Here is a 26,914-nt window from a genome sequence, read left to right as displayed (position 1 = left end):
GAGGAGTTCGTCATCACCAAGCCAGTATTATAGGAAATATTGGAGGGACTTCTTTAAGAAGAAGAAGAAAAAAAAAAAAGATCAAAAATATGAATAATAAAATGGTGATAATTGCTTATCTTTCAAATATTACATTAAACATAAATAGATTAAACGCTCCAATCAAAAACTAGGACAGCTGAATGGATAAGAAAACATGACTCTTACATATGCTGCCTATAAGAGACCCACTTCAGATCAAAAGGCACACACAGACTGAAAATAGAAGGATGGGAAAAGATATTTCATGAAAATGGAAACAAACAAACAAACAAAAAAAGCTGGGGTAGCAATACTTATATCAGACAAAATAGACTTTAAAACAAAGACTATAACAGGAGACAGAGAAGGACCCAGTTATCCCATTTCCGGGTATTTAGCCAAAGAAACCCAAAACACCACTTCGAAGGGACATGTGAATTCAAATGTTCATTGCAGCATTATTTAAAACAGTCAAGATATGGAGTCTACTTGGGTGTCTGTCTATCAATGAATTAATGAATAAAAAAGAAGTGAGATACATAGATAGATAGATGATAGATAGATAGATAGATATAGATATAGATATATACACAATGGAATATTACTCAGTCATAAAAGAAAAGAATGAAATATTGCCATCTGCAACAACATGAATGGACATAGAGGATATTGTGCTGAGTAGAATTAAGTCAGACAAAGATGAATGCCATGTGATTTCACTTACACGTGGAATTTAAAGAACAAAATAAATGAACAAACAAAACAGAAATACACTCGTAGATACGGAGAACATTCTAATGGTTGACAGATGGAGGAGGGTTGGGAGTAAAAAAGAGAAGGGATTAAGAAATACAAATTGATAGTTACGAAATAGTCATGGGGATGTAAAGTATAGTATAAGGAATATAGTCAATAATATTGTAATAACTATGTATGATATCAGATAAGTACTAGATTTATCAGAGTGATCACTTTGTACGTTACATAAATGTCTAATCACTGTATTGTACACCTGAAACTAATATATCACCATATGCCAACTGTAATTAAGAAATAAAAAAATATTTTATAAAAAGAAACTAAAAAACTTAGACTTAGAAATGGGACAAGAATAGTCCAAGATCCCAATATTAGTAGCAGAACTAGAACTAGAATCTGTTTTCTGGCTTCTGATAAATAGCATATTACATTCTCACCAGGTGAAATGTCATACCTGAACATAAAACATTTTAGCAACAGAAATTAAGACCAGAATAAAACTGCTGAATAGGTTTAACATTTATAAATGTCTGTGGTGGAACTAGCCAAAATTATAAGGATGACAAAGTTGTCTTCGATGCCTTCCAAACTACTTCTCACTTCTCAAAAATATTTACCCACCTGCTATTGCCAACTGCATTATTATATAGGAGCAAGTTCTTAGGTAAGTATTTTGTCATTTTCTCCAGGGATTTTTCACAAATTGTCCTGCTTACTACTTGTGGCCAGAACAACCATATGCTAAGCTCATAAGCGAATTCCGAGCACGGATTTTCGTGAGCGCCATTTCTGTTTTCCAGAACCAATCCTCTGAGTCTGTAATGAAAGAGTCTATAAAACAAATGTCCCTTTTCATTGGATGAAATCTGCTCAGAAGCCTCTTATGTGGCCCAAAACTTCAGAACCTTAGATTCCAGTGGGGGACCATAGGCCACACAGCACAACAAGGAAGCTTCCAGCCCCATCTCAGACTCTGACCTTTCTGCTGCATCATTTGGATGTTGACTAAGCAAAAGAATTCTGTCTTTGTTTTAGGGGCTCTGTTTTAGGATTGAAGCTGCTGAAGGATCAGATATCCAGTGAGAAATGAAGACTGAGTTGAGAAAAGATTTCTATGGAAATGTACCTCTGTGATTATTACTACAGAGTTGCCTCCACATTTTGATTCAGGTCTGAGCTCTTTTCACGAAATCACATAGGATATTCAAGCCTGTACATTCTCTGCTTCCTCTCTAGAGATCATCAGAGACACGAGGAGCTCATGCTGTCCCTGAGCTTACAAGTTCCTGAGGCCACTTCCCAGACAACAAGTCACTGCACAGAAAGGGAGGGATCTGTAGGTCATAACTTCACTTGCCAGGCCCAAGAAATGACCCATGCCCCAGGTGTCTGAACCTCTAGGCAAATTCTCTTGCGCCTGGGGGCTCCCCAGTGCTTATTCTGTAAAAATAATAGGCTCAGAATCCTTAAAAAAAACTGAGGCCAAAGGATAGTTCTTTCTCCTCCCCAAATAGAAAATGTGCCTCTCTGCAAACTATGGCTAGCTGTGGGAGGAAAAACAGGCAGCTGGACCCTGGGCTAAAATTCTCTAAACATTTTAAATCATACATTCCATCAGTAAAAATAAAAAATTGAAGTTGAGGAACATTCCCAATATATGTGTATGTTAATTAACTTTTATAAACTATTTATATGTACTGCTATATAAATATAAAGTTTGTTTTAAAACATACACCAAAACAGAATCTCTTATTGAGATAAAGCTAAATTCCATAGTTTATCAACTTCAAGACATACATTTCAACATCTGTGAAACTGGAAAGCATCTTATGATCAATGGTATTTTAGCATAGTGTCATATAGTATCTTTACTTACTAGCACATGAAATAATAGTTCTCTCACATCAAATTGTATCTTAGATTTTATGAAATATGGTATAACTAGAAGGCTCTCATATCTCTTTCCCATATTCCAATGAATCTTCTGGCACATTTAAAAGACCAATGACCAGGGACCATGGAGTTCCTGGGCCATTAGACTCAAATGAAAATTTCCTTAGGCCACTGGGCCGTTGGTGTACAGCCTTCAGGACTGTCTGTGATGTGCTTCCCCCAACACTCTGAGGGAGGCTTCTGCCACAAGAGAAGCCACCACGTAATCACCTGGGGACTGTCTTCTAAAACGCCGGTGACCCCAAAGACTGATCTCTGAGACTTCTCTGCCTTGATGGCAGTCCCTGGCCTGGCGCTGAAGCCGGGGGGAACTGTCCTGGTCTGTGAGGACACTGAAATTCACCTGCTTCCTGTCTTATGACACTCCCCTTAGGTCACACAAATGTGGGAGCAAGAAGAGACCTTAGAAGCTGTGTAAGGCCCATCCAGTGTATCCTCATCTCCCTATCTCACAGATGAGAAATTGGGGCCCAGAAGGTAAAAAGACTGGCCCAAAGAAGCAGAGCGAGTTAATGGCAGAACTGACTCTGGGACCCAGGTCTCCTGACTCTTCTCCACTCTGCCTTTTTCTCTTTCCTTTTCTTCTATTTCTGGGGCCTTGAAGCCTTGAGGTGATAATAAACGTCAGTCTGTTGAGAACATGCCTTTCCTTTGGCCAGCTTCTGACCAATCCTTCTGACCAACCAACCTTACCTCAAATACTCTGTTTGGCCTCCATCCGGGGCAAAGCCCCGGGGCTGTGCCAGGGAATCCCACCAGAATTTACAACCTATAGACCCTGAAGACAGAATGGCGCCTGGATGAAGCCCACGAGTCAGCTCCGCCCCAGCATTTAACGCAGGACACTGCAATCTGAGACAGATCCTCCCTCCTCCTTCCACCACCCTAGTCCTCTCAGAGGTAACAGAACAACCCGCCCTCTTCAACTGGGCAGAGCACCCCAGGATTCAGGACTCGGCAGCACCACCTGTCCTTTCACCTGTTCCTTCGTCCCACACAAAAGAGCCTGTGGGGCTGTGGGACCTGTGCCCTCTGCAAGGATTCCCTAACCCCACCCTACCCTGGTGAAGAGGAAATCGCCAAGCAGGAGACAGAGAACAAAGTCCTATCACAGGGGAGAGGGGAGGCCAGTGACTTCAGCAGCTGGGCAGAGAGAAAGGGCAGTGCCCCGACGGAAGCACCCCTCCGAGCTGGTCTGCCATGGACACCCTGGTCCGACTTCTGCAGCTGCTGGTGCTGCTGCTAACCCTGCCCCTGCACCTGATGGCTCTGCTGGACTGCTGGCAGCCCCGGTGCAAAAGCTACTTTCCCTACCTGATGGCCACGATGACTGCCTGGATCCCAACACCCACTTTGAGAAGTTCCTGATGAAGAGCATGGCTGAGAACAGGCACCTCCAACATGAACGGTTTGCGGTGGCTCCTGGAGAGGACGTGACACTGGTGATCAGCACCCTGGTGTCGTGCTCCGTGCAGAGCCCGAGAAAGGTCCTGCAGGAGGTCCAGAGAGTGCCGAGGCCGGTGAGCAGAATGGGAAGTCTGTGGGCATAGGGCAGGCAAATGCGGCAGCAGCCAACCCCGAGTCGGGGCGCCCAGGACGGAGAATCTGGTGTCTGAGCCCATTAGACACTCATCCACTGCCATCTGCTGGTGGCTAGGAAATATGACCAGGGTCTCGATGGAACAGAATAGGGTACCGTGGAGGCGCACAGGAGAGCCACCTAGTGACGGGGAGTGGGAGGAGAACACCCAAGGAAGAGATGTTTACATTGAAATCAGAGATCTGGCAAAGTGGAGAGAGTGGAGAAAAGAGAGGAGAGCTCCAGGTAGAGACATTAGGGGAAGTAGAATCCACAAGATTTTGAACTGGGTGTGGAGAGAGAGGAGTTTAGGATGGTTTCCAGGTTTCTGGCATGAGCAACTGGTGCAGGGAGTGAGAGAGAGTAGAGGAAAGAGCCATTTGTTGAGATGGCAGAAAACTATTTGGGGCTTGTTAGGTCTGAGGTGCCCCTGAAACGGCCAGGCAGAGAGGCCACAGAGGCCCCTGGGAGTCCAGATCCGGAAGTCAGAAAAAGATGTAGCCTAGAGATGTAAGGGCACATGAGGTCACCTGGGGGATTACAGTGAGGAGACGGCGGCTGGAAGAGCTCCAGCTGTAGTCAGGTCAGGTGCGAGGCTTCCCTGGGATGTTGGTCGAGACGTCCAGGAAGGAGTCGGACGCAGACGTCCCGGGACAGAGCTCAGGGTGCGCGTCTCTGCCTACGACGCGGTCTCTGCTCCTGTTTCTCCATCTCCCCATCTGTCTGCCCTCGGCTGTGGTGTGCTTCTGGCTACCCTTTAAAGACCTCTCACCAGCCATACCCACTCAGTCACGGGAGGTTCCTCACACGCGCTTTGAGTGGGAGGGTAGGAGCCAGGGATCAGAGCAGCCGCCGCCGTTTGCTCCATAAGCCCTCAGGCCAGCGGCTCCTACTTCGCTGCCAGGTCTGGCTAGGCTGGACAAGCCCGTGAAGGCGAGGTGGGGGGAAGTTGTGAAAGGAGCAGATAAGAGACACTAACTGTCTCCTCTCTGGCAGGGAGGCGTGTTCTTTTTCTGGGAGCATGTGGCTGAGCCACGTGGGAGCTGGGCCTTCCTGTGGCAGCAGGTTTTACGGCCCACCTGGAAGTTCATTGGAGGCGGCTGCTGTCTCACCAGAGAGACCTGGAAAGATCTCGAGGACGCCCAGTTCTCTCAACTCCAAATGGAGCGACAACCCCCTGTCTTCAGATGGTTACCTGTTGGACCCCACATCATGGGAAAGGCTGTGAAATAACCCTTCTCCAAGTCCGGTCAGAACAGTCCCAGTCACCAGCCAAGTCTATCAGATACTGAGAGGGATCTGTACGGAGAGGAGACACGCCCCCCCCCCTTGTTCCTCCTTCTCCCACGTCTGCCAGGGGAACCGCTAACCTCGATCCTTCCTTCTACAGGGGAAAAGCTCCATTCCGCTCCTGGCCACGGGGAGGAAACAATTATGCCGTCATGCTCTTAACTGCAAATTCCTGGACTGGGTCTCCCAATCTTTGCCCACCCGCCCCTAGGACAGCTCCCCACCCCTTTCCCTTGTTCCTTCCCGTGGTAAAGTGCCCTCCCCCCTTTCTGAGAGCGCAACCCGTGTGCCTCCAGGATCTGGTCACAAAAGCCAGGACACATGCACCGCTGCCAAGCGCCCAACCCTCCCTCCCACTACCACGTTCGTCCTGCGCTGTGGGGGTGTGGAGAGAATCGGGCCTCTTCTGGAGACCTCGGGCATGAGGCAGCAGGACTCAGCAAAGAGGCCGAAAGTTTGTCCTCAGATTTTTTTTTTTTTTTTTTAATAAATAGACAAAATCCACTCGGTTGACGCAGCAAACTAAGGTCACAGGAGAGGAGAAACTAGGGAGGGAAGAGCCCCTGAGTCAGCAATGCGACCCCTTCCCCAACTGTCTGGCTAAGGCACTTTCGGGGAGACAGGTCTTTGGGGTCCTGTTACACTGGGTGAATGGGAGAGGGAGGGATTAGGGTCCTTTCTCCCAACCTTTGCGTCAGGACGTTGCTGCCTTTCTCGCCCTACCCCACGACCCCATCCCCAATTTACCCCTCTCGACTCACAGCATTCTAAGGGGGAGTTTGGGGGTGCTCCTCCTGGGAGAGAGGTCCATGCCCCTGAGGAAACAGATCCTGCCCAATCCTGATGGGACACCAGCAACACGCTCTATCCTCTTCAACCCAAGGAGCCATCTCTGGGGAATCGGTAGAGGGGGACCCACGTGCCAGGCTGGGACAGAGGAAGCTAGGCAGTGCCTGGCCCAGAGTGCCCGTCGGAGCCCAGCTCGGGGTGCCCGTCAGCAGCCAGGATGGGGTGTGCGTCAGGGGCCTCCCGTCGGGGGCTGCCCCAGTTGCTCCTCAGGATGGTACCCGTCTTCTCCTCCTTGAACTGCTGTCGGTCTTCCCGCGGGATCTTCACCGCATGGTATTGGGGCACGGTGGCCTCGGGGTACCGCGCCCGCTTGAAGAATCCCATCTGTAAGAACACCGCGCCAGACATGAGGAGCCTGCAGGGCTGAGGTCCCTGGAGCAAATGTCCACCACGGCTCAGCTCCTGGCCTCCACCACCCCTGACACAGAAAAAAACCAATTGTGGCAGAAAGGAGATGGGCCGGAGAGCATCTAGTGCAGTAAGCAGCCCCCACGGGTGCCACCGTCAATGCTTGGTCTCAGGGTCTCATTCACAGCGAGAGAAAGATCAGGAAGGGGCTCAAGATGTAGGACCAAGGACATCTTCCTTGGCAACTGAAAGAGGGGGTTGCAGGTGGAACATCGGGACTGCTGGCCCCAAAGGTTTCTACCCGCCTAAGCTTTTCAAGGGACCCAATAGCAACCCCGGAACATAAACAAGATCTGAGGGAAAACATGGCTTCCTAGAGCCCTGCATACCCCAGAGTGACACCTCTCAAGCCTCACCCACACGCACCCTGCGTGCTTGAACACTGGGCAGCGTCCACCTTAGGGCAGGGCCCTCCATCCATGAATATGGTGGCCTAGCCCCGTCCTAAATCGTGAACATGCTGGCCCTTACTTACCAAGGTGGAAATGTGCCCCTTGCACACTCACCTCAGTACTGCCCGAGACTCCTGCATGCTCAGACTGCACGGCACCTGCTTGCACACTCATGCCCAAGAAACGACATGCATGGCACCTCCCTGCAGTCTACATGCGCACACTCCGGGAGCCCACCCAACCCTTTGAGCATGCCCCAGGCTGTGCACATTCACCCTTATAAACTCTGCCTCATTACTACCTCCCACCCCAGTTCCTGGGGCTCATCCCACCCTCATGCATCTCATTTCTTCACCCTGAACACTCCCGGTCTCCTGAATGCTGGATGCTCTACTGACACTCATACACATACATACTCACACACACACACATTTGCACACACACACACACACACACACACACATGCACCCACACAACGATTACCCCACGGTCCCTGGACCCCCAGCTTCCACGGCTGAGGGCTGCACGGCCAGACGCGCCTGGTGATAGTTGGTAGGGAAAGGTGAGTTCTGGCTGCTCCGACGGAAGAAGCCACACTGGGATGTCAAGGGAGGAGGGGAGCAAATGAGGGGGAGATGGGAAGACTAGGGAAGGATGGCAACTTAGTTCTGCTCTATCCCCCTCCCTTGGGGGCAGGGAGCAGGGATCCTGGAACCAGTTTCAAGAGGCATCGATCTCCCCCAACAATGACCAGTTTCCCAACAGTTTGTATACTACTCCGGGGGCCTGGTCCACTGACAACTCACATTGGTCCAGTGGTGTGTTCGGTCTGTGATTGGTCAGGGGCGGGTGGGCTGGGAGGGAGTTCTCCATATCGCCGCAAGGACACGCATGTTTCCCCGTGGCCCATACATAGCGTGTGGTTCAGGGTATGACTGCTGGTGATGGAAGTGATCCTCTGTACTGACATGCGCCTATGTGTGCCTTCATGTGGAGCCCCAGACGTGAATGTGATTCTGCCTACACCCTACGCGTTCAAGAATGGTTCCACGGAGATCTCGGGAGGTAGAGGCTCTGCGTTCAGTCCCAGAGGCAGTTTCCTGGAAGTAATTCTCCATGCCGTTGGCCTTCGCGGCCACAGTTTCCCTCCGAGACTTACCTGCCATGCTCTGGTTATATCAGACCACACTTTCCTACCTCCATGCCTCGGCCTCCCACTGCCCTCCTTGAAGGCCCAGACCCGACGCACTTCATCTCCCACATCCAGATCCGACTACCGCAGCTTTTAAGGCCCAGCTCCATGGCTGCCTACTCAGAAGCTCTCCCTCCTCTAAACTCCCACTACACCCTCTTCGCTTAGTGTCTTCTGCTTCCCCTCCCCCATTAGACTCTCAAATCTCTGAGGACAAGATCAGCATCTGACTTTCACCTATATGTGGAATCTGAAAACCAAAATAAATGAACACACAAAACAGAAGCAAACTCATAGATACAGGGAACGAACTGGTGGTCACCAGTTGGGAGACGGTTTGGGAGGATGGGTGGCAAAGTGAAAAGGATTAAGAAGTACGAATTGCCAGTTATAAAAGTTACTCACTAATATAGTGTGTCGACTCTAATTAAAAAAATAAAATTTAAAAAAATCTGCATCTGACTTCTCTCTGAAATATCCAGGACTCGATAGGGTCCCTGGTTATACAGGATAAGTGCTCAATGAAGATTTGCTAAGTAAAGAAGAGAGTGGGTGGGTGAAAACCACAGCCAAGAAATGCCACCTACATAACAGAGAAGCCCCCCCACACCAGCCCCACCCTCCCCAAGCCTCACCTTCCACATGAGAAGCACCAGCAACGCCAACACCAGCAGCCCAGCCAGTACAGCCAGGAGGATGACCCACCAGGGGACTCCCTCTGCCACCACAGCCACCGGGTCCAAGTATACCATCACTGGAATCTGGGGAAGCGAAGGGTTAATCCAACCGGGGGTCGGGCAATAGGAAAGAAGAGTTCCCCCACCCCTAACTTCCAGCTCTGCAGCTCACCACTGTTGAGGCATCTCTGAGCACCAAGTTCTTGATTGAAGACTTCACAGTGATGTTGGCACGGACGATCACTTCCAGGGACTTCACAGCTGAGTACTCCTAAAGGATCAGGGAAGGAAACCCTCCTCCTCAGTGCCCCCTGTTCCCTCACTTCCCACCAGCTCCTGAAATTATAAATGGAATGGTGTCCAACACAGAGGGTTTTTCTGCCCATCTTGGGTTAAGCGTGTGCTGCATTTGGATAGGAAGGAGGTTGAAGGAGAAGTGAGTCCCAGAGGGGCTGCTGAAGAGGAGGACACCCAGCCCAACACCCCAGCAGTACTCTCACCTCCAGGAAGGTGCTGTTCCAGAGGCGACCCCACACATGCAGCACAGCCGCACGGTCAAAGCTGTAGAGTGGACAGCTGAATACTATGCAGTTGGCTGTGTTCCAGGCACAGTCCTGGGGACAAGGACAGGCAGGGCTCTGAGCTGCGAAGCCTGCCCGAGGCCTAGCACCCTTACAAACATGGACACACAGACACAGAGACTGCCTGGAGAATTCATCCATACCTCCATGAACCTCTACATCTTGGACCTCCTTTTCCCCCTTTCTCATTCATATTTCTCCCATTTTCCTTGACGGGCCTCAAACTCCCCTCTTCCAGGAAGTCTTCCCGAACTCACCCTGTGGTCCAAAATAGTGGCCTATTCTAAATTTGGGCTATTTGGTTTTGAAATGCATAGAGAGCAAGGAGAAGGTCTCTTACTAGAAAGCAACAGAGTAGCTTCCCCAGCTGATGCTGATGTTACCCAATGTTGGTCCCATTTATTGAGCACCTACTACCTGCAAACACTTATCTCATTTAGCTTCATAATTGTCTTGCAAGGTACATATTATTACCACCCTCTTCTTCAAACTAGGAAATTAAGGTTTAAAGAGGCCAAGTGATCTGCCTCAGGTCACATAGCTAGCAAATCTGATCAGCGGAGTAGCAGATATTTGAACCCAGGCCTTATTTGGCAAAGCCACACTCCTACACTAAGCCCAAACTCATTAAAGGAGGATGAGTCTGCCCAGGGAGCTGATGGAGGGACAGGGGACTAGGGCTCTGTTCCTTCCAGGCCTGATTTAAGCTAATTTGGCCCAATCTCATCTAACAAACAGCCCATTTGCCTAAAAACCGTGTCATATTGATCGCACTTCATATGCAGAAGAACAACTTTGAGAGTGACTGAATTCTGTAAATCATCTTTTATTTTGCCACTTTTGAGCAAATCAGAACTCTTGGTCAATTTGTCTAAAAGCAAGGTCTTCTGCCTTAATTTTAAGTGAAAGAATCAATTGCAAAGTTTTTAGTAAGAAGGCTTGCCTTTCAGGGGAAATCGGTCACATGGAGAAGGCAAGACTATCCATACAATAGGGAAACCGTGCTTATGCAAGTTCACACTGACTACCCCCAGGCACTTTAGTTTGCCTGTTCTCAGGGGAGCAGAGACACCGATTGCCCCCAGCAGGGAAGGGGTATGACAGTGGAGCTCCCTCCCAGGCGGATGACACCGGAGCCGACCCAACTGCTTACAATCCCCCGCAAACAGTCTCTTTGACTCCTTACCTCTGTTATTCAGTTACATATATACCTGGGTTTCACCTCCTGGCAACCAGCAAATACCCTCCCCCAATCTATGTCCCTCCACACTCTCATTGCCAGTGTCATTCTCAAGGGAAGAGCACAGAGTATGTGCCAGTTTGCTCCATAAATCCACTTAAAGAACAAAACTATGTGAAGCTAGCGGAAAAAAGGGAGGCAAAACTGCTCAAAAGGGGTAGACTTAATGAATCACACATAATACACTATAATTTTAATTATTATAACTTTTAAAAACTTAAAATGTTTTTGACATTGTAAAACTCAAGCAGGTTTCCTTACACGAATTGACTTTTTTGTCCTAAAAGTGTTAAAAAGAATAACAAACATCTCAAAGATGGCTGAAACCATCCCACCCCTATAAAATGTCATCTTTTGTATAAATGTGAGAACGATTGAATGCACAGCTAACTCACTGGCTGTAGGTCAAGTGCCCTGCTCTGGAGTAAGCATTTGGCAGGCGCGATGGGGCCTGTGATGTCAGCAGCAGCTTCACAGGTGTGATGTGAACGGTCTCGTCACCTTGCAACACGTGTTTGACCACCACCACACCTCTTGGCAGGCCAGCCTCCCTGGACACCCACTACCCTGAAGCTCCCTGTCCCCAGCATCCTCTGTCACACCTCCACATACACCCCATTCTGGCTGTACCACATTTGTCCTGCCCTCACCAGGGTGACATTTTTCTTCTTCTCAGCAGAGGACACTGGCCACCAGGATGTGCTGGGCTCCAGCTGCTCATGAGGTTCCTGTTGCCTTGGCTGCTCCAGCTCCCGCCGCCTCCTGTCCCTGTTGTCTACATCCTAGATGTGGGATGGGGGACCCAGTGAGGGTCTCTCCAAATGCAACGGCCTGAGATGGCATCTCCTTCCCACTGCCTTCATCCTGGCCCTCTACCCACCCATATACCCCAGCCCCATGACACCCTTCCCAGAGTCTAACCCTCCCACCCTGCTTCACTGGCCCCCACCCACCCTGCCTAAGCCTCACCAGGTGGAGGATGTTGGGCCTGGGAGAACAGAGCCCCTTCGGCCCAGGCCCCTGCCCGCCCTCCAGCTCCACCCGCATGGGGTACAGCAGCCACTTTCCGTTGGCAATCTCGTGGGGCCACATGATGTTGAGGAATGCAGAGCCCAGGGTGTTGAGTGACTGGCCCTGGTTGGAGACCTGTGGGCACAGGGAGTGTGAACAGAGAGAGTTCAGTTTCTAAGCAGAGACGGAGGGGACAAGAGCTGAGGAGAGGGCCTTAGGAAGTTAGGAAGTACAGTTTCAGCAAAGACTTAGGATCCCAGATCCAACCCTGCACCATTCTCCACCCACCTTGAAGCCAGGAAAACCTGGAGATGTCACTGGGAGGTGTGGGGAGGCCCTGGCCAGCCAGGGCAGAGTTTTGGGAAGAAACATCAGCTCTCCTCACATGTCCCCCACGCCCCCCCCCCTCCAGCTGAGGCCTCTGACAGAGAAGCTTCCCTGACTCTCATGGCCTCCCCAGAGCAGCAGTTGAGATGTCCAGTCAGGGATGACCAGGAAATAGTTGAGGCCTCTACACAAACACCTGCCCACAGCCGAGGTCCAGGAGCAAGGGGAAGCCTCAAACTTGCTGGACCACCAAGCTGCCATACAGTAGAAGAGCTCCAACCCTTGGGACATGTCTCAGTCTCTCCTCTGTGCCAAGAACGGAGGAGGGGGACCATGAAGGACCACATACCAGGAACACTTACCGTGACCTCATACTTGACCTTGCTGCCCACATCCCTCTCAGACCGCATGGCACTCTCGCCCCGTACCACGCCAGAGAAGAAGAGCTGCTGGGGAATGGCCACCCTGGAGAAGAGGGGCCAAAACAAGAACTAAGGAGGCCTGAGGCCTGATGGAGGGTCAGGAGGAAGAGCCCAGGCCTGGGCTTGGGAGTGGCAATACCTGCCCAACCAGTGCAGGTGCTCACTGGGGCAGGGCTTACCCGGTGATGGATAGTGGCAGCTCAATGAAGACACGGGCCCGGGCAGAGACGGGATGCAGCTCCTGCTCACTGATCCTGGCATGTGGGCAGGGACAGGTATGGGCAGCAGGCACAGACTCCACATCAAGGGGTCAAGGGAGCCACTTACAGGTGGACATTAATTCTACTGCCCCTAACCTCACCTACCCCAGCCCTGCCAGGCTTACGTGGCCAACAGCAACTCCACCTCCAGCTCCGTGGTCTCAATGGTGATCCCTGAGGTGCTGAGGATGAGATAGAAGGTGATCTAGGACAAGGGTAGAGTGGGATTTGGGTCAGGGGAGGCCAGGGTCTTGAGGAGAGGTCAGGGGTTAGAGGTCACTCAGATAGGGATAAGAGCAGACTGCCAACCTGGGCGTCTCTCTTCATGGGGTTCCCCAGCTCACACTCAACATGGGAGGCATTCTCATTGGACAGGCACAGTGGCTTCTCCTGGAGTAGGGAAAGAAGGAGAAGTCACTTTGGGTTACTGAAGCCTTGCAAGACCCCACCAACCCCACCAAGGTCCTCACCGCAGGATCCAGGGCCCGCACTCCTGAGTAGTGCAGAGAAGCAGGGAGGTTGACCAGGAGCTGGGCTTCATGGGCATCATCCCCATCGGCCTGGGGCTGGGCTGGGTCCGAGGGCAGGTTGGTTACCTTCAACTCCAGGCCAATGAAAGGCTGCCCACTCAGTGCAAACAGGGCTGTTGTCCCATCCACATCCCTGGAGGGTCAGATCCCACTTACTCTGAAATCTGAACACCCGCTGCCTCTCTCACTCCTGCGGCGGGCCTTCACTCCCTGAGCCTCTGCACCCACCAGTCCAAGCCTCAGGTCTTCTGACGCTCTCAAGAGATCTAGACTGGGAGGCAGGGGACCTCCATTCTGGACCCAATAGCACGCCTGACTCACCTTGGGCAAGTAACTTAACCTCTCTAAGCCTCCATTCTCCATCCACGAAACGAGACTAATAATAATTCCTATCTCACAGGGTTGTGAAGACTAAACAGTGAGATGTATGGAAACTGCATTGGGAAGGATTGTTATTCCTCACCAGAGAAGCCCCTGTGGCATGTCGCTGACCCTCATCCTGCAGTCTTCTAAGTTATCAGCAGGTCCTTCCCAGCCTTCCATCCTCCCTCTGCAGGCTCAGCCCCTCCCTCTGCCTAGAGCTTCCATTCCTTGAACTCTTGCCTGCCCACCCCACGTGCCCCCTTGCTCCCCCTCACATGGGCAGAGGCTGGAATTCTGTATCGCTGACCCGGGCACAGAAGCGGGCATGGACCAGCTGTAGATTGCTCTGGCAGATCTTATCTTCACCACAGCCTTGCTTCAGGAAGTGGATCTAGGGAGAGATTTGAGGAGAGGGTCATTCCTAGGGCGCAGGGCAAGGGGCAAATATGTCACCAAGGCACATAGTGAGGTAGGGTATCACAGGATTACACAACCTGGGTTCAACTCTCAGATCTGCTGCTTACTGGCTGTGCAACATTGAGCTTGTCACTTAACCACTCTGAGCTGTGTCCTCATCATTAAAATGATGGGAGTATTATGATGCCATGGTAGAGACTAGCAGGCTAGTCCACAGTGAGACCACATTTTCCCAGCTTTCCTTGCATGTAACTGAGTTCCAGATTTAAAAGGTGAAAAGAAAGTAAAGAGTGTCACTTCAGCACTGGCCATGAGAGCCATACCAGGAGCTTCGTGCTCCCCACTTCCCACTGACCAGTATAAAGATGATCCAAGAACCTTGGGGGCCACATTTTAAGATGGCAGACCCCCATTAGCCTGGGCCCCCAAGTGACTATGTGGAATCAAGGAACACTGTCCCTTCTGACTAAGAGAATATGACCCTTTGGACCATTTTCCATTTGGGGGTCTACCTGCTACAGCACCTAGAGATATCAGGAACTACTAGAATAATATGTGAAAGAACTTTACAAGCTATGAATGAGTGTCACTGGTGAGGGGCCATGATCACTGCCCCTCCCAGCTCTTCCTTCTGGGCTAAACCAGAATACATGCTCACTTCTGCCCGCTGGGTGCTGGGCTGGTGGGCATTGAGAATGGGGGCCACTGGGGGCAGTCCCTGGCTAGATGCCTGTCGTCGGAGCCGAGGGGTCTGGAGGCTATAGGACAGGGTCACCACAATGGTCCGAAGCTTGTCTTTGACGTTCTCCTAGAAGGGGAAAAGATGGACATGGATACGAGAACAATCCCCAGGCCTCGGCCCTGCCCAAAGCCTCAGCCAGACCCAGGACAGATTCTGAAACTTGGAAAGAGGCTTAGGGAGATGAAGGAGAGAGGTGGAGAACTGAGTAAGGAGAAGGGAGAATGACTGGGGTGGAGAAGAGAGGAGACCCAGGATTTAGGGCTTTTAGGACCAGATGTGACAATGGACTCTGCCATCTCCATCTCCAGGGAACAAAAAACTTGGCAGGAAACACAAAAAGGCAACAGGTGAGGAGGAGGTTAGCCCATAAAGAAGGCTTCCCAAAAGTCAAGATTTTAGAATGAGGTGTGAATGTGTTAGGGAAGAAGCTAAAAGGAATCAAGGAAAAGAGATCATGCAATGACAATGACCCTTGGAGGCCAAGGGGTCAGTGTCCACCTGTAACTGGAACATGGTGTCTCCGCAGACTCGGTCATGCTGGTGCTTCAGCCACACGGTGCCTGAAGCCTGGTGCTTGGGGTCATCCAGGCCACGGCTCAGGAAGGTCACACGGGGGACCTGGCCCCGGAGCCTGCGGTCTGTGTCCCCATCTAACACATAATCCAGGGCTGTAGCCCATGGAGAAAAGAAAGGGCCCAGTGAGCTGGGAAGCTGCTCCAATCTGACCCCATTCCCAGGGGCACTTCTCTCCACCTCAGAGTGAACTCCGCCTTGAAACCCAAGGAGATGGGAGGTGGGAGGCGGGAAGGGGAACCTCACTCACCCACAATCGGGTTGTAGCTGCTGGGGACTGCAATGTAGCTGAAACAGACCCTTAGGTCCACACTGTGGGGGCAAAGGTTAGCTTCTGAGCCAAGCGAGGCTGACTGGCCAAGTCTGCACCCTCTCCCTGCCCACTCCTGCCCCAGCCCCCAGCCCCAAACTAGGCAGAGAAATGGAGAAGGGCAAGGGGTCTAGATACCCTAGAGGCTCCCACCCAGCCTCCTTCCCCTTGGATCCCACCTCACCAGACTGAGCGGCCACCAGCACAGTTGGGCTGTTCTAGGTCGATGTTTCGTGGAGCAATAAAGACCTCATGGGAGACATGGAGGACAGGTCTGGCCCTGGGGAATGGGGAGATGAGGGCACAAGAAACATGAGAACATGTGGGTGGGAAACTGGGGAGGTGGGCAGGCTCTGTGGCATGAGATTTGGTTCTGAAATGGGCCATGTAGCATTAGGGAGGGAGAAGGCAGAGTTGAGGCAGGGGCTCACCTGAAAAGCACAGCAGTGTCGGCCAGGGAGCCCACCAGCAGGTCGGGGTAATGATTCCCGTCCACATCCAGGCCACCAGACAGAGAGTAGCCAAAGCTCTTTATGCCCACAGCCTCGCCCTCCAGCACCTGCGAGACCTGACTGTCAGCTCCCCTCCCCACCGCTGCTGGGCCTCTGCCTCCTCCCCTGCCCTCTGCTCCTATTCTCCCTTTTTCCACCCACACCCGCTCCCTCGTCTCAATGCCCCTCACCTGGGAAGGTTTGACAACGACCCCTAGACTGCTCCCGTGGTAGATAAAGACTTTCCCATCCCCATCAAAGGGAGCGCCCACAGCGATATCTGCAGGCACGAGGAAAAGGCAGTCAGACTGGGGCCAGGGAATGGGGAGGCGGCGAGGGGTGACAAGGGGGTGACAAGGTCCAGGCCCCAACTTTCCCTCTGGCAGTCCCATATCATATATTTTCTATTTTATTGAGAGGCTACGAAGTCCCAGGCACCTTACACATATCGCTTTTAATCCTCTCAGCTATTCTCTGCAGATATTACTAGCTCAGAAACATTAGGTGACTTGCCCAAGGTCACAAAGTTGGTAAATGGTAAAGTTCAGATATGAGTCCAGGATGCATCTCTCCCTGAGCCCTCAAAGGATCTCCCCTTGACCTCTGAGTCACTTCCTATCCCTGCCCCTGCCCCCTCCCTCCCCTGTGCCTTTCTAGTTCCCAATCACACCTGGGAAGCCATCTTGGTTGAGGTCCCCCAGGACAGCCAGGCTGATCCCAAACATGGATTCGGGGGAGCCACAGAGCCGGAGAGGGGAGACCCCAGCCCAGTGACCCCCTTGGTTCATGTACACATACACAGCACCCCCCAGCTCTTCTTGGCGCTCAAAGAAGTAGGGGGCACCTACTACCAGGTCTGCCCAGCTATGGAGAAAAAAAGATAGTCAGTGTGGCATCCTCCCTAACCAGGGGAGTCAGGAGGAAATGCCACAGGACCCTCTGACCTCCTGGGGCAGATTCCCCTGGCGCCACTCCCTGCTGCCCACTCACCCGTCATTGTTGAGATCAGCCACTGCCAGTGAGTAGCCAAAGCCAGAGGTCAGGCGCTCCCCGGACAGCATAACTTCCGGCACCAAGCGACTGGCACTATCTTTACGCAGAATAACCACAGCACCCTTGTGGTTGGCACGGGGGGCCCCAGCCACAAAGCTCAGCTCCTCTGCACGCACCAGGCCCTTCCCAGAGTCAATGGAGAAACCTGGGTGGGAGTGACTTACCAGTGAGCACTCCCCACAAGACTCAGGAGCCAGGGTGTGTTGCAGCCCCTACCGCCCCCTCCTCACAGGTCCAGAGCCAAAAAGTGGAGGCGCCCTCACAGCTGGACCTCTCCTCCTCCCCCTCCAGACACCTGGCAGCCCCTGCCCCACACACACACCCAGAGACCAGAATTTGGCGCAAGAGTGCAATGAGGTCAGCCTCAGGGACAGGGGAAGAAAGAGAAAGGCAATGGCTGAAAAGGCCAGACGCTGTGCGCACACTGGCAGAATCTGGTGCAGGGCCCCACTCCCAGGATTCCCAGGGGATTGTTCTCCCCTCTGCCTACCAGGGAGGTCCCAATCCTATCCAGTGGACCCCACTCCCACCACCCTGGCAGGGAGAGGAAGTCTTCGCATGGATGGGGGAAAAGAAAGAGGGTAGGGAAGAGCTTGATTCACCCAAACATCTCCCAGTCCTCATCTCCTCCTTCTCTGCAGTGGGATGCACATAAGACAATTAGAGGAACTTACCAACATGGCTAGACCTTTCTCGAGCATGTGCCTACCATCCACCCCTGAGCAAAAGTCCCCCTAGTAGTCTAGCCGCCTTCCTTCCCAGCACAGTCTCCACCCACCTGGTTCTTCTTCCAGGGAAACCCCTGTTCACAGCCCCTTAGGCTCTCCCCCTTGGGGCCTCCTCTTCTTGGGCTTGGTCACTGGGCCTAGCTTGTCTCTGAAATTTGGACCCAACATGTATTTCCCTAGGTGTGTGTTGGGAGGCGCAGGGCAGGAGAGGAGAAAAGCCAGGCCAAGCCCCCAGGGCCCAGGAGGACGTGGGCGGGCGCTTACAAACCTAAGTAGCTATTCAGGGCCAAGTCTCCGGCTGGTCCTGGGAGCCGGTCAGCAGGGTCCAAAGTTTTATACACCAGCTGGTCAGGGTCTGAGCTATCAATGTTGGTCACAAAGAGCAACCCTGTGGGGGGTGGGATGGGAGGAGACACCAGGGAAGGGACATCCAGAGGATGGGCCACAGAGTGGGGAGACAGGGCCGGACACAAAGGCAAGAAGGAGAGGAACGAGGTGGAGAAAGAATACAAGAGAGGCAAAGAGGCCAGAGAGATAAGAATCAGAAACAGAAAGACAGAGACAGGTGAGAGACAGAGACGGAGACAGAAGGGTGGGAGCGTGGAGAGGGAGGACAAGAGAGAGGAGCATAGGGTTAGAGTGGCTCTGGGCCGGGAGAGGTCCCTACCAAAGTAGCTGTTGGCAGGGACAGGGATGAGGCGGGGGTCCTGCTCCTTCTCACCCCCCGCCTCGTAGGGCCCGTCGTCGAGGTGGGCCAGGTCCGCTGAGCCCTGTGCACAGAGCTCCACCCTGGCAGTGCCTGCAAAAACAGACCTATTAGTGCCCAGGACAGGCATTGAGGAGCACCCCTCAGGCTGAATGCTAGTTAGACAGGCAGACAGAGACACCCCTCCTCTCTTTTCCAGCCCCATCTCCACCCGCTTCCCAGCCCAAGCTTCTGGGGTCCCGCAGACTTGGCACGCACTCACCGGGTGTCAGCTCAGCCAGCAGCAGCGTGCAGAGACGGGAATGGGAGTGATGAGGTGTGGGCTGCTGTGTTGATAGGGAGGACCAGCCGTGCATGTGGGGGCTCATGCCAGGGTGTTGAGGAACACAGCCATGTGAAGGAGAGGAGATACCTCCATTCATGTGTGTGCTGGCATGACATGGGTGGACAGTGTTGCAGTGCCACAGGGTTGTATGGCAGTGAATATGTGGGCATGCTTGGCCACGTGCTGCCTGAAATCCCCTCTCTGAGGTAAGAAGACAATTTGGTCCCCTTTTCCCCTCCACGAAAACAGTGACTCACCCTTCCAGTTATAGGTTCCCGGGGCCCCAAAGAGGAGGTAGTGGCTGTCGGGGGAGAAGGCAGCAGCTGCGCCCTGCTGGCAGAACCCAAACTGTTCGTGGCCCTGGGGGCGCCCCTCACAGAACTTCCACTCCCCACCATCCAACTCATCATGGATGGCCAGGTCCTGGCTTAGCACAAAGCAGCGACCAATCACGTCCCTTGTCTCCAGGATCTGGTCCACTCGTTGCCTCGCCTCATACCGGTGTGCACAGGTCTGCAGGATGATGGGATGAGGGGCTATTCCACTGGGTGGGCCAGGGACCTGCTTGAGCCACACTAACCACATGCAGATGTTTGGCAGAGCTGGTTCATGTGCACGCATGCGTGCACACACACCCCTATGCTGGCATCGCCTAAGCAACACCACCAGCCCAGTGTTAGGCAGGTATAGTCATAACCCACTCTCCCGCCAGCTCCCATTTCCTTGCTCTTGCAGGAAGAAATCCTTGTCCCACCTTCTTCCTGAGCACCCACCAGCATATCTAAGCCAGTACACAGGACTTGTGCCTCCTTGATCACGCCATAGGTGACTATGCCCAACATTTCAAGACTGATCCCATCTCTGGCCCTTTGTAAGTGACATCATCTCATCTGCAAAGCACTTCGATAACTCCCCTCTCCACTCTCCAAGTATCGCTTATTCTTGAAAGCCTAACTCAAATCACCCCACCTGCAGGAGTCCTCTCTCTCCACTCTTCCTTTAGACTTTGACAGACTGGGGACTATATCATTCACCACAGTCTGCCCCATAGTGACTTGCATTACTACATGTTGTTCATGTTAATGATGATACAGAAGAGGAGACACAGAAAAGGAGAGGATGGAAATCTCAATGATATGCAGTAGGCTATTTGAAGCATGCAGGCTTTTCCCTGTCTTTACATAGCCTCTACATAGCCTCTCTCAGTAACTAGCGTAATGCCTGATGCTTAAAAGGTTCTCAATAAGAGTTTGACAAATGGATGAATGGATGGATGGTTAGACATTTAAATTTATAAGAATGAGTACCATGTCTTACACTTTTTATATCTCCCTGATGTGCTAGGAGTAAGACCATCATACCATATGCCCAACTTGTGTTTTGTAAGCACATCTGTGCATGTGCACACACTGTACACACACACACACACACACACACCCCACCCTGGCATACAATCACAAGAAGTGGTACTCACGACAATCTTTCCCCCGGGCCCCTGGCTCCGAACACTAACTCCCAACCACTGGTTCTCCTTGCTCTCCTTCTGCACATCAGCTGGAGGCAGACACTGGGAATCAGGGGAGGGAAGAGGAGACCGAGTCCCCGAGTCCCCTCCTCATGTGCTTCCCCCGACTCCACACCCACAGGCCTCACACCTCCCTGGTCGATGTCCACTCTGTAGCAGTCAGTCTCCTCCAGGCTCAGGGGGCAAGCGAAGAGGCCTCCAGTGCGGTTCGCCTGCTGCCCAGGCAGAGCCAGGGCCTGAGGAGCACCTACCAGCAGCCTGCACAATGGGGTAGGGGCAGGAGTTAGGGGCTGCAGTGCTTCCCCTCCCCAGAGCTGCCAAGCCCAACCCCTCAGCATCAAGCAGAGTATACTAAGGAGAAGGAGAAGGGCCAAAAGTCAGTTTCCCAAGCAAGTCCTGGCAAGGTCAAGTTTATATACTTGGCCATGCAGTCATCACATTACATATGCACATACTCTTCAGATGAAGGACCACATGCACAGTAGACAGGCAGACAGATAGGCGCGCGCGCGCGCGCACACACACACACACACACACAGCAACCCAAGCACCCGAACCAACACTGCAAGTTTGAAAGAACCACCTGTTCTCAACACCTGTTCACCACCAGGCCTTTCCTACTCACGCCCTGGCCCCATCCCCAAGCTCTGCCCACCTCCCCAGTCCCAACTGAAACCTTCCCAGAAATGCCAAGAATGCTGACAGCAAAAGTTAACAGGAGCAGACTGGCACCACGAGGTGGCCCAGGGACCACCTCAGGAGTCCAACCAAGACTCTTGCTTTCCCCACCACCTCCTCAGAGACCTATCAAAGACCCTAACTCCAACTACCCTGCCAGCCCCAAGATTCTATCAGTCACTCCCGGCTGGCAAATTAGGACAAATTACTCATTCTGTCTCCAATCCTCCCCACCCTATTCTTCCCCTACTTCCTGAATCCCCTTTCCAATCCTTCCTTCTCCTCTCCACAGCCATGATTTCCCATCCCTACCATCCCACCCCTTCCCACCCCCTCCCAGTCTTCTCTCCTACTTCCCCCTCATATACTTTCCCAGCTACAACTTTCTTGGCAGGACAATTTTCCACAATCACAGCCAAGGCTTCTTCCCCAGGAGAGGATCGTGCTGGGAATGGAGGCTGCCTGGGTCCCTTGGGTCTGACCCCCAGGCCAAGAGTAAAGGAGAGGGTGAATGGGGTGACTGGCACCCAGCTGGCTACAAGGATCCTGTCTTCAGAGAAAGAAAGACTCAAAAGTGGCAGCAGGGCAAACTTTGAGGCCTCTCTCTCACACTGTTTTCCTCCATCTCCCTTCCCGAGTGAGAAGGCCCCAAGCTGTGTGGGGCAACATTGCAGACAGGCATCTGTGGGGCATTGTGCCATCTCTGATGGGGGAGGGGGAGGGGAGGGCACAGAGCTACTCTCCCTTCCCACATCTCCTCCTCTTTTAGCAGCTGTCATCCTGTGTCAGGGCCAGTGTCAAGTGAGAGAAGGTGGAGGGGAAATGGTAGGGAAGAGAGCATGGCATGCATTCGACATTCATTAACAACTATTTATTGAGAACCTACCATCTGCCAAGCCCTGTGTCAAGCACTGGTGAGACAAGGAAATAATATCTACTCAGCACCTACTATGGGTCAGGCTCTAGGCTAAATGCCAGGGACAAGAGGAACTAATGTTTATTGCTCTCTACCTAGGTGCCAGGGCTAGGCAAGTTAAGTACATTATCTCATTTAATCTTCATAACAATCCCATTCAAGGCTTATTTTCTTGTCTTTCAGATGAGGCCACTCACTCAGAGACGTTAAGTAGCATGCTGGAATTCATATACACATCTGTCTAACTCCAATACCCATGCCTTTTCCATCACATCCTGCAACAGGCCATCTGCAGAACACTGAGACCCCTCCAGACAGGTAAGAGGAGGAAGGGGAGAGGAACGTACCCCAGGCAGAAAATGAAACCAGGTGGCACCACCAACCTTCAGACAGATCGGCAGCATCTCTCACATATCTCAAACACAGAGATTGGCCATCTCTTGGAGGGCCGAGCTATCTTATTCATTTTGCGATTGTCCCATAGGAGGCTGAACCCACACTTCACGTGGACTCAAAGAGACAGCCAGTGCCTCAGCTGGTCACTGCATAGCTAAGCACCAGGAGAAGCTAACGGTCAGTGTTCAATCCTTACATCTCCTCAGGAGGTCAAGAGGAAGGAGGAGGGAGGAAGGGAGGAGTCCATATGGAGGAAAGAAGCTGAGTGCAAGGAGACATCCAGCCCCACCCCCTGGGGGAGAACAGATCAGCTCATCCCTCCCGTAACAAGAGTTCCCACACGCAGCTTCTCTGGTCCCTCCACCTCTGACCCAGCCACATACTCCTTCCTGGCTTCATCCCATGATCCCCAGCCACCCCAGGCCTCTGGACAAAACAGTAGCCACAGCTGCAGCCACTGCAAAGAGAGAAAAGCAAAAACATGTTGGCAACTGGGGGCAGAGGGACTCCCTGGGAGCTGGGATAAGTGGTGGCGGGGAGATCATGACTACTGCACCTCTCAGTTCTCCACACACTCCAGGCTCCAATCCACATCCAGCGCTCTCCGATTCTCTCAGTCTGGGTGGCCCTCTGAGGGTGCTCACCCTGGGGGTGTTCTGGCCAAGCATTTGGATCCTGGCTCACTGTAAGGCACTAAAACTATTCTTTAGCTCCGCGGAATAATAGTACTAATATTTTCATTGCACTAGCTATGTGCCTTGTGCTATTCTAAACTTTTTATGTGCTGGGAGAGGAAACCTAGAAATCAAAAGCTAGGAATGAGCAAGGTACCAGGTCTCTCATATGCCACCAGGCAGCAGAACGCCCCCTGCAGGAGCAAAAGCTGGGTTTGGCAGTCGGGTCCCTCTGGGAATGCCCCTAGCTTGACTCTAGGAGACAGAATTAGGGGCCACCTTCAGAGATGAGGGGGAAATGACAAGAGACCAAGCTATTAAAAATAACCTAGAATTTGCCTGGAAATAGCTCAGAGAGTTCGGCATGTCCTAAAAAGGCCTCCAGTCCTGGAACTCTGGCAGATGGGGGGAGGGGAGAGTGAGCGAGACAGATGAGGGAGGAAGTAGACAGAAGGCTGAGGAAGAGATGAAGTTAGTTGCTTTCTATCTCTCCCAAAATTTGGGGGACCACTGACCTTCCTCCCTGATGACAGGGATAATGGAAGAAGAAAGATCTGAGCTTGCCCCTCCTCCCGAAGCGGGAAAAGAGAAATGAGCTCTTGTCACTACCCTCTGCCCCCAGGTCAGTAGTAGCGAGGAGAAGACAGTCTCTGTGGACAGCATCGATCCCAGTAATGGACACTTAGTGTGGCTTAGGCGCTGGCCTAGAAAAGAAAAGCCCCCTGGCAGGAAGCTTTCCTCCCCATATTGCCTTTTTAAAATTGTACATGTCGCTGGAGCCAATAGTACAGGAAGCACGACAGTCACAGGTCCCACACACAAGTGTGTCCTTCTTCCATGGGTTCTGAACTGATTAGAAAATTATTAGAATTGTCCTCTGCTTCTCACTCCTCTTTGCTTTCCCCTATTGTTGAGATTCCTGGAGCTGGAAATTTCCTGAGCAGGAGGAAGGGGGGCAGCATGGCCAGCATCCTTCCTGGATCTCGATCTCGATCTCTCTCTCTCTCTCTCTCTCTCTCTCTCTCTCTCTCTCTCTCTCTCTCTCTCGCTGCTGCTGCTACAACTTTTACGGGCTCTATTTTTCTGCCACTCTCTATCATTAAATCACCGTGCTGAGGTTGCCAGACCCTCCCAGGTCCTCGCCCAGCCTTCCCATGGTCTTGAGCCACAGTAGTGGCAGGTCTCTCCTTGCCTCCCAACTGTCCTGCTGCCCTCATTCCATCCTATGGCATTGCACTGGCAGCAAGTTATTTCTGGAGTCTACCCCCCATTCCTCCCATGGCACCTTCAGTTTCTCCTCTTCTTCTCTTCCTTCCCTAAGAGACAAAATGTTCAGTCCCTGTCCTTTGGGGAATTCAGCCCTCTGAAGAAGGGACTGAAGCAAGGATGCAAGAGGCGTGGGGGCAAAAGAAGATAGTCTCTGCCAAGACAAGAATCCTATTCTCCAACTCATCCCCAAAGCAAGAGCCTGGGTCTCGGGTCCAAGAGTTTGCCTCCAGACCCGAGACTGATGAGGCAAAGCTCTAGGCTGGGGTACGAGATTATCTATGAGCAGCCGAGTCTTAGTGAGGTTGGAAGACTGGGAGATGAGGTGGGGGTGGGAAATCTGTGGCTCGGGCACGGGGACTCTGGACGGGCGCGGTGACTCACCAGCTCTGGGGTCGGGGCTGTAACTGCCGATGCAGAGCCACGGAGAAGCCAAAGAGGCTCTCTGGCTCTCCCTCCTTTCTCAGCGCGCCCATCACATCCAGATTGAAGGCAACAGCCCCTGGGGAGAGCAGTCCGAGGAGCAGGGAACCAAGAAGGTAACAAATCCCGGAGACCCGCATAGGATCGCGGCCCGAAATGCCGGCCATGGGGCGACCCTGCGCGCGCTCCCCGAGGGCGCAAGAAAATTCGCTTAAGCCCCGAGCCCCGAGCCCCAGGTCTCCAAGGCGGGTCTCTGGTCTCGAATCTCGCTGGTCGTCGGGGGTCTCCCAACCTTTCACCGCTCCGCCTTCCCACGCCCGCTGGCAGGACTGCGGCAGCGGCGGCTCGGCGTCCACTAGGGCTCCCGCCTCCGCCCCCCGGGCACCGCCCCGCCCCGCCCCGCCCCGCCCTCGGCCCGCCCCCTCCCCGCGGCAGGTGGAGGCCGCGCAGCATCGCTAAGGGATACCCAGGCAGGAGGCCTCGCTACCCGGCACCCCAGCCCCACCCAAGCTCCACCTTGCCGCCCCCTGTGCGCGCTCCTCTTAACCCCGGACTGGTTACCGAGCCAGCGAAGGGTGAAGGCGGCGCCTGGCAATGGGGGGCGAGAGAGAAGTACAGAGAGAAAGGAGCCAAAAAAGAGAAAGGAGGGTAAGACGTAAGTGGATGAGGCTTAAAGGAGTCTGGGAAGAGAGGGATGCAGGCAGAAAGAGAGGAGATGAAAGGGGGACAGTCCCGGGCCTGGGTCCTGTGTGATCATCTACCTTAGTGCTCCCTCCTCCCCTTTAGTCACAGGGAGCACTCCTCATGCTGTTCCAATCAAATCACTTCCCGCCTCGTCCCATCCCACCCCCCAGAGCCCGGCCAGAAAGAAAAACTCAGCAGGTCTGGGGAGGGGGCGCAAAGGAGGCAGATAGAAAGAGAAAGACATGGAGAAAGAAAGGCCAGAGGGGGCCGGGAGGAGGGACGCTGAGGGTGATAGTGGAAGAAGAAAATAAGTTTGAGGATGGGGGTTGCCAAAGAAGGGTAAAGATGAAAGAGATTGGAACCAAGAGGCTGTCTCCAGCTCCCAGACCCTCCCCAGGACTGTACATTTCGCACCCTCCAAAGCAGCTGTCCCCCACCTTTTTGGCACCATCCTATAGCAATGCACCGGCAGGAAGTTATTTCTCTGGAGTCTACCCCCACCCCCATTCCTCCCATGGCACCTTCAGATATAGGTGCTCCTATGAGAATCTAACGCCTGATGATCTGAAGTGGAGCTGAGACAGTGATGCTAGTGCTGGGGAGCCGTTGCAAATATAGATGAAGCTTTGCTCCCCGGCCCACTGCACGCCTCCTGCTGCTGTGCCGCTGGTTTCCTAATAGGCCAGGGACTGATTGGGGGCCCCTGCTCCAAAGGGGAGGGGATTGGAGGGGGCATACCTGGGCTGGCCCAGACAGGAGCTAGGTGGGGCTTTGCAGGGATTTCTACAAGGAACGCAGGCCACTCTCTCTCCTTCTCTCTGCCCCTCATGCTAAGACAGAAGCAAAGGGAGGGGGGACATTTTCCAACTCTCTGCTATTTATAACTCTAATCCAGAAACGGAGCCAGAAGGAGAGATAGGAAATAATTTGGCACAACTGGAACCTCACTTGCTCCCACCTCCCCTAACTAGTTGTCTTTCTTACTGAGTATTGGTCTTGTGTATATCCATCTGTCTATCTTTCCCTTCCCTCTCTCACTATCTGGTTTTCTCTCATTCCAAACTCTATTTTTGTCTTCCTTCTTGTCTCTGTCACTTGGAATCTTTCTTAGACTATTTCTCGATGTCTCTAATATTTTCTCTGTCCCTCAGAC

At 52.6% G+C, this 26,914-nt stretch overlaps 2 protein-coding genes across 7 annotated transcripts; one reads left to right on the top strand and one right to left on the bottom strand.

Moving 5' to 3' along the window:
- The first annotated feature begins 3,664 nt into the window (after positions 1-3,664).
- Positions 3,665-5,746, top strand: METTL7B (methyltransferase like 7B). Its single transcript, XM_016165824.2, is given in 3 exon segments — positions 3,665-4,060; positions 4,063-4,253; positions 5,309-5,746. Coding segments are annotated over 3 exon segments (555 nt in total). The 5' UTR covers positions 3,665-3,933; the 3' UTR covers positions 5,546-5,746.
- A 311-nt stretch (positions 5,747-6,057) lies between these two features.
- Positions 6,058-25,415, bottom strand: ITGA7 (integrin subunit alpha 7). 6 transcript variants are annotated; one of them, XM_016165797.2, is made up of 26 exons: positions 25,039-25,360; positions 20,855-20,982; positions 20,674-20,753; positions 19,457-19,712; positions 18,890-18,967; positions 18,437-18,556; positions 17,378-17,585; positions 17,058-17,251; positions 16,579-16,667; positions 16,328-16,455; positions 16,081-16,176; positions 15,837-15,898; positions 15,512-15,681; positions 14,930-15,079; positions 14,130-14,245; positions 13,432-13,624; positions 13,271-13,351; positions 13,087-13,166; positions 12,881-12,955; positions 12,642-12,744; positions 11,911-12,087; positions 11,592-11,723; positions 9,621-9,734; positions 9,293-9,391; positions 9,079-9,204; positions 6,058-6,775 (listed from the first exon to the last, which is right to left on the bottom strand). In XM_016165797.2, exons 1-26 carry the CDS (start codon positions 25,242-25,244, stop codon positions 6,545-6,547), a joined length of 3,492 nt encoding a protein of 1,163 aa, XP_016021283.2. In that variant the 5' UTR covers positions 25,245-25,360; the 3' UTR covers positions 6,058-6,544. The 6 variants fall into 6 exon arrangements, with proteins under 6 accessions (XP_016021283.2, XP_016021284.2, XP_016021287.2 ...); XM_016165798.2 differs by having other exon boundaries at positions 18,437-18,967; positions 25,039-25,415; XM_016165801.2 differs by lacking the exon at positions 18,437-18,556 and having other exon boundaries at positions 18,836-18,967; positions 25,039-25,415.
- Between the last annotated feature and the right edge of the window lie 1,499 nt (positions 25,416-26,914).

The sequence above is a fragment of the Rousettus aegyptiacus genome, unplaced genomic scaffold (assembly GCF_014176215.1).
Source record: "Rousettus aegyptiacus isolate mRouAeg1 unplaced genomic scaffold, mRouAeg1.p scaffold_m13_p_2, whole genome shotgun sequence".
Taxonomy (NCBI): Eukaryota; Metazoa; Chordata; class Mammalia; order Chiroptera; family Pteropodidae; genus Rousettus; species Rousettus aegyptiacus.
This window is presented reverse-complemented; position numbering and strand designations above follow the sequence as displayed.

Bases quoted from the DNA above. Each gene is read 5' to 3' on its own strand.
- ITGA7 (XM_016165798.2), bottom strand. From the start codon at position 25,244: ATGGCCGGCATTTCGGGCCGCGATCCTATGCGGGTCTCCGGGATTTGT. The intron at 15,899-16,080 runs GTGAGGTGGGAT...TTGCCCCCACAG, and splicing joins GCTGGTGGCCGCTCAGTCTG to TGTGGACCTAAGGGTCTGTT. The intron at 15,682-15,836 runs GTGAGTGAGGTT...CATGGGCTACAG, and splicing joins CAGCTACAACCCGATTGTGG to CCCTGGATTATGTGTTAGAT.